This window comes from Palaemon carinicauda, chromosome 35 (assembly GCF_036898095.1).
Source record: "Palaemon carinicauda isolate YSFRI2023 chromosome 35, ASM3689809v2, whole genome shotgun sequence".
NCBI lineage: Eukaryota > Metazoa > Arthropoda > Malacostraca > Decapoda > Palaemonidae > Palaemon > Palaemon carinicauda.
Window position 1 is genome coordinate 48,199,272 of NC_090759.1, and position 7,500 is coordinate 48,206,771.

Below are 7,500 nucleotides of genomic sequence, written 5' to 3' on the forward strand. Positions count from 1 at the left end.
TGACGTCCTGCATCTACAGCTGCCTCGTCCAGGAAAAAGGCGTGGTAAATGTCCAGTGGCTGTGAACAAAAGTGGACGGCAAGAAAAGCCCCATGAGAAATTACCATAGTTACCGTGTGAACAGAACTCGTTTTCTGTAGATAGCTCCTAGTTTTCTGTGGCCTCCAAAAGTTTTTTTTTTTCCTTTCGAATCCATATTGTAGTATATTTAATAATTTCTAGTTTATTTAAATTTGTTTTAATCTATGGAAATATTGATAATATTGAAATATTTTGTAAATGTGTATCATGTTGATAGATAAAATAGTAATGGTGCAAGCAATTATCAGAAAATTATCTTGCCACTGCGAAAGTGAATCATGAAATAATGTTTGAGTTTCAAATGTAATGTCTAGCTCATTACATGCCTTGTTTTAATGTAATCCGTTAACACAAATAATCCCGAATAAATGACCTGTCGAGAGCTGATCAGGTGTTCATTTATGACTCCATCTGCACCTCATAATGAAGAACTCCCCCGCTCGTGTCTGGCTTATGACCAGAGATAGTCTAGGTTCAAACTCGAGCCCTAGAATTAGCGCCCCTTTCAGAGAACTAAAAACGGCAACCTCTGTTGACTCGGAGAATGGCATCCTGCCTCTGAATAATACTTTCTTTAGAAGCTTGAAGGACTTCAACAAGAGGGAAGTGATCGATCTCTCAAATAGCAGTTTGTCTATTCAAGATATTGCTGAAGAGAAGAGAGATTACAACTCTGATAATTGCCTATTAGAGGGGCTGAAACCCCTCAATAATATATCCTCCAACAATTCTTCTGATAAAGATACAACCGAGAAGGATGCCTCTAATCCTTTGAAGGACCTGACGATAAGAAATTCTTTTGCGAAAGAGAGTTTTGCCAAAAGCACGCGCCCTTGGCCCGGAAGTTTCTTCAAAGGATTCCACTTTCCGACCAACAGGGATTCGAAGGTCAAAAAAGAGGTATTCGTGGAAGAAAGTGAGGAACCTCTTAAAGACAGCTCCTGCGATCAGAACTCAAAGGACTCCAAGGACGCCGAAATTTGCGACCCTTCTGAGAAGGATATCCCAATTATCGACGCCTTTTCCCTTAACTTCAAGATTCGCAGCACCAATCCTTCTTCAGCTTACAAAAGATTTTGCCACTGGTTCGGGTCCATTTTGCGAAATCGCATAAAGCCCAGTGACGTCATCTTCGTCAGGGGTATGGATCAACCATTGTTGAGAGATGATGATATAGAAGAAGAAGAAGAAAAACTGTGAGTTAGGATTATTTGAAACAAAATTACGAGATAGTTATTCACGTTCAAAAGATCTATTCAGAGACTCTTCAAAAATGAGTTATTTATTTTAAAGATTTGGCTTTTGAGCTATAACGAAAACAAAACTTAATAACACCTGCTTGGGTATATATTCATAAACTTTTCACTACCTTACTTAATTGGGAGGAAGACAGACTGCTTGAAACTATGGTTATCGTGATAGACAGGGTTGCAAAGTAGTTTGAGAAGATTTTAGGACATGGATATATTAATGTAAAGAACATGCTTGTGAAATATTTTAATACTTTTGCGAGTTCAATTTTAATTAAATGACGAAAACTGACTTCACGTTTAAGTCTAAGATTTTCGATATATGAAAATCATAGTGCTGTAGATTACACTATTTTACCGTTGGTAAATGCAATAAACTTTGTAATACTCGTCCGTATTTATAGAAAATAAAAAAGATCCGTATTTTTAATTAAGCAAGTCAAAGTTCTTATCCTATTTAGTGGTAAAAAGGAAAAGGTGGACAAAGTCACAATGGACCTCATCATCTTCTCTGTGCTGAGCATAGGTGTTATATTCGCTCTCTTCATGCTCATGTACGTCGTCATTTGCATCTCTGTATGCAGAGACGCCCAGTGCTTGGAGTGTTGTCGTCCCGTGGGAGTGTTGGAGAGGTGGAGAGACTTTAGGAAGCGCAGGCACCGCATGGTCTCCATGTCCAGCGAAGTCGACAGCTCTTGGAGTTACGACCTGCCCGCTCAGCAGGACTTGCGGACGCCCAACAAGGAGGGGAAGGAAAGTCTGAGCGTGGAAGGCCGACGTCAGAGTTCTGAGTCTTACGTATGATGTGTAACGGCAGAGGCGTGAGTTTTAAGGCTGAACTACTCCTTCCCACCCCCAACCCTTCTACAGGAAACCCCCCCCCTGCCCCCCCCCCCCCCCGAGTTCTGGCTATTTGCATAATATACGTGAAACTCCAATGGAAAGTGCTGACGAAGGAAATGTTCGTTATGCATAAGTGAAATGCTTTTTGCGGTCGGCATAAAAGGAAGGAACGCAGATTCTAAAAGAAATAGGAAAGAATCCTTATAGCCAAAGATAGGACGAGTTCTCTCAATCTGCCGAAGTGCGAGGATTTCTTGACCCGTAAAAGTGATTTAAAGGAAACCAGTTTTGTGGTCGAGTGAAAATTTGGTCATGAACAAATAGATATGAAACGTGTTCTCGTTTCCCTTGAAAATGCACAAACAAACTGCGAATCAGCGTATACTTGGAGTGAGGTTAGGTTATCAGGCATCGTTTAAATCTTCCAGTCCTAGTCTTTAATTCTCTTATGTTTTTTTTTTCTCTCTCTAATTTTAGCAAAACATCGTCGTCAAGTATGGAAATTCACAACCATTCTTTTGCATGAGCTTCAATTACAAACTTTTTCTGTTAAGAAAACTTCTAATCTAAAAATAAATATTGCATTTTTAATTTTAATATAAGATTATATCTACTTCCCTCTCAACGCTATAATAAAAATTGCTGTAAGTTTATTACTTTTATTCTTTTAACAAATCGCTGTTTGCGTCAAGGGAAATACAAATAGGATTGCCTGAGAATAAAGTAATGCTCTGTTTTAGTGTCATAGGGCAGGAAAAAATACAAAAAGGTATTTATTAAAATTCTTAACTGTAACCATCATTTCTATTTTCTATTCTATAATGTAAAAAAGTAAAATTTTAGAATTAAGAATAAACAAAGTATTTATTGAAATACCTGGTTGTACCCGTCAATATTATTTTCTAATCTATATATAGAAAATATATTTTTCTAACTGTATATAAATAGAAGTATTAAAACGTTTAGCTTGATTCTGTTAAGTTCATTCATTATACATTTGCAATATTTGATAAAGCTCTGAATGGCATCTAGAGGGACAGAATGGCCATAGCAAACTAAAGAATACGAAATAATTGATTTGGCAACCATTAGACAATTGTCAAGGTTTTGCCTGAAGTCTTTGTCATGACTTGTGGCCATTATTATTATTATTATTACTTACTAAGCTACAACCCTAGTTGGAAAAGCAGTATGCTATAAGCCCAGGGGCTCCAACAGGGAAAATAGCTCAGTGCGGAAAGGAAAAAAGGAAAATAAAATATTCTAAGAAGAGTAACAACAATAAATATCTCCTATATAAACTATAAAAACTTTAACAAAACAAGAGGAAGAGAAATAAGATAGGAGAGTGTGCTCGAGTGTACCCTCAAGCAAGAGAACTCTAACCCAAGACAGTGAAAGGCCATGGTACAGAGGCTATGGCACTACCCAAGACTAGAGAACAGTGGTTTGATTTTGGAGTGTCCTTCTCCTAGAAGAGCTGCTTACCATAGCTAAAGAGTCTCTTCTACCCTTACCAAGAGGAAAGTGGCACTGAACAATTACAGTGCAGTAACCCCTTGGGTGATGAAGAATTGTTTGGTAATCTGTGTTGTCAGGTGTATGAGGATAGAGGAGAATATGTAAAGAATATGCCAGACTATTCAGTGTGTATGTAGGCAAAGGGAAAATGAACCGTAACCAGAGAGGAGGATCCAATGTAGTACTGTCTGGCCAGTCAAAAGACCCCATAACTCTAGCGGTAGTATCTCAACGGGATATTAAAACTAATCTAGTTTTAAGATTTTTATGACGATAATACCTGTTTTTTTTAATTACAGAACTTTGATTACAAAAATTTTATGCTCATTTAAATTTTCTTATGTAGCATAGGCAATTTTCTATGTATTCATGATTTACTTGACTCCATACTAGCCTTTTTATTTCAGTTATCTGATCTTCCTAATTTTAGTGGAATAATTTGGTATGTCTTTTAATCATCTTGGCTTTGAAGGGACGCTAGATACCTCACAAATAATCATTCAACATTCCAAGTAAGGAAGACAAGATGTGCTTTCCGGGGAAATGTGTGGCCAGACAGACAAACAAATATTTACAACCCGAGAGCAGTGGGGCTTTGAATTTTGCTACGAAACAGGAAATCGCTCGCTGTCTCTGTTAAAGGAGATGTAGTTAAGGAAGATCCCAGTGTTGGTGAATCCCCAGGATCTGAATGTTCCACTGTCCAGCATTCAAAGACTGTAATTTAGATCGCATTGTTATTATTAATGAAAATTTTGGCAAGAAATTTATTCATAACAAATATTCGTTGTATTACTTAGATTGTATAAAATAACTATAATGGTGCCTTTTTTGCACTGATAGATCCAATGAACCTATTTTTGAAGGCTCGGTTATGTTCCTTTAAAACCAAGTTGGAGTTTACGTACTTGATGGCAAGTTGACTGTGGTAGGTCGTAAATCGGGCATAGATAACCTTGGGGTTAGCGACACCATCACAAACATCTTCCTGGGTCGGGAAATCTAATACTCTTGAAAAGGGATTAAGTTAGTCCATGAATAACAATGAATAGCTCAAGGCCTACCGCCTACCAGTCTACCCGGCTGTAAATTGGTACCAACATCTGCAGTCTTAATGGCGTCCCTTTCCCAAGGTGCACCCACTGTTTAGCTTTTACTTTAGCTCCGTTCGTGGCTCCTTGATACTATCTTGCTGTAAAACCTTTTAACCTGTATTTAATATTACACTTAAAACAACTGCCGGGGTTCCCAAGTTGAAACAGAGGGGATGAATGGTCTCCCAAATGCTAGTACCAGGTCTTTTGACCCAAAATGATTAATATAGTGTATCCAAAATCTGCAGGGGCCATGTTACGAAACCGGAAGGCTGTACCATTCCGGTGCATCCTTTCTAGAAGAAATAGAACTTTATGATAAAAAGATATATATATATATATATATATATATATATATATATATATATATATATATATATATATATATATATATATATATATATGTATGAATGTATGTATGAGTGTGTATCGATATATCTATGTTTCATACATATACATACATATATATATATATATATATATATATATATACATATATATACATATATATGTGTGTGTGTATAAATATATATAAATGTATATATATATGTATGTATATATATATGTGTATATATATGTATATGTATATATATATATATATATATATATATATATATATATATATATATATATATATATTATGTATATATCATAACTGTGCGTTTGTTTGTTTGTTTGTATTTCATGAGCTACCCGTAAATAACCTCTTGGTCCAAACGAAACTTAGCGATGAAAAACGTCCTCGTCAAATTCCCTCTTATTAGTAAGCGTTAAGTGAAGCCTCGTTTACAGGTAGGAATAAAATCCTCCTTAATCTCAGTGCAAGAAGTTTTGGAAGACTTAAGTCAGACTTAAATTACATTAGACCAAGTTTACGGAAGAGAATCTTATCGCAGAAGTCTCAGGGAAAAAATTCTCGAGGATGCGTCTTATTTTTTTTTTTAATTCTGATAATTACCTTTTTTTTTTCTTTTACATTAAAGTTATCATAAAGTTTCATGGAGTTTTTCATAATTTATAATGCCCTCTATTTTTTTTTTAAATCGGAAGTTTTAGCCAAGAGGATTGGTCTAATTGGCTGTAAAGTTAGTATTTTTTTCTTTTTAATGCAAGTTTCATATTCACAATTGATTAAATGTTTTACTTCTTCCACATTTGCCAATTTTCCTTGTTTTCCCGTTTCTTTTATTTGTGATTTCCCATACACTTATATTGTTTATCATATATCTCTATCTTTATCCTTATTGAAATATCTATATTCCATTTTCTATTATAGACCCATTATGTAGTATTGCCATATGCAGTGGTCCATAGAATGTTAATATTAATTTGATTAGTTATAACTTGAGTTCAGCACAGTTACGTTTCTTTCCTTTGAGAAAAGGAAATTCAGTTTCAGAGGAATTATAGACTGTTTAATTTACTATGAAATTCTTTCTCGTCATTATCTTTGTGATAAAGATATATGCATGAGTGATTGATGATGTGTTTAAGCTTTTTCACTTTAGATAAGGAGTGATCGTATACATTTTCTTCTTGTACAAGAGTTTTAGATTTGTTTCATCTTTTCCTTTTGACATTGTAACTTATCTTTCTTTAATTAACAAACTAGGATGCATTGGAAGAATTCAGTAATGAAATAACCCAACATTCAGTAGTTTAGCGTAAAAAATATATATATATATATATATATATATATATAATATAGATAAATTTATTGTGGAAGGTTAACCATTTAAACGATAGTGAGGTACGGAAGCAATACCATGAACACGAAAAAATAATAATAATAAATTATAATCAGTTCACATTCCGTTTTGCATCTAAACACTATTTCATTAGTAAAACCTTCATTAGATATATAAAAAATATTTATACATATAGAGCGCAAATTTTAATATACCGCATTTCATTGCATTGTCTGATAAATGGATGTTGTTACATACCAAACGTGCGTTCATAATTACATTATGAATGCTCAAAATTATTTTGGGTGTTTTGTCCAGTTTCAATATAATATTCAGTGATTGCCGAGGTGATAAACAATTGTGTTGATGTAACGAGTTGAATATAATGAAGCAGGGAAAAGCCAAATGTAATTCATACGATTATTATTATTATTATTATTATTATTATTATTATTATTATTATTATTATTATTATTATTATTATTCTTTAATCACTGCCTACAGACTAGTTTGTCATAGTGTGAGGTTTGGAGTTACACCCAGCATCCTTAGGAATCCATTACTTTCCTCACTATATGGGCTGCTTCAAGTAGCACGCTCTCTTCCACGAGTCCTGGGGCTATATCGGCTCCTACTTTCTCGAGATTTCTTTAATGACTTATGTATGGTCGCTAGTGCTCCTATTATTATTATTATTATTATTATTATTATTATTATTATTATTATTATTATTATTTTATTATCATTATTTATTATTATTTTTGTTATTATTATTTATTATTATTATTTATTATTATTATTATTCTAATTTTTATTATTATTATTTGCTAAGTTTCAACCCTAGTTGGAAAAGCAGGATGCTATAAGCCAAGGAGCTGCTTATTATTATTATTATTATTATTATTATTATTATTATTATTATTATTATTATTATTATTATTATTACAAGAAAAGCACCAACTCTAGTGTGAAAAGGAGCAATACAAGCCCAAGAGCACTAATAGGGAAAGCAGCTCGGTAAAA

The 7,500-nt window shown here is 34.0% G+C and overlaps 2 protein-coding genes across 3 annotated transcripts in view; both read left to right on the forward strand.

Moving 5' to 3' along the window:
• Schip1 (Schwannomin interacting protein 1) overlaps nt 1–7,500 on the forward strand; it is a 544,486-nt gene that overhangs the window by 399,573 nt on the left and 137,413 nt on the right. The gene's annotated exons all lie outside the window — the stretch shown is intronic.
• LOC137627570 (uncharacterized) lies at nt 505–1,281 on the forward strand. Its single transcript, XM_068358657.1, has one exon. The coding sequence runs from the start codon at nt 505–507 to the stop codon at nt 1,279–1,281; it is 777 nt and encodes a 258-aa protein (XP_068214758.1).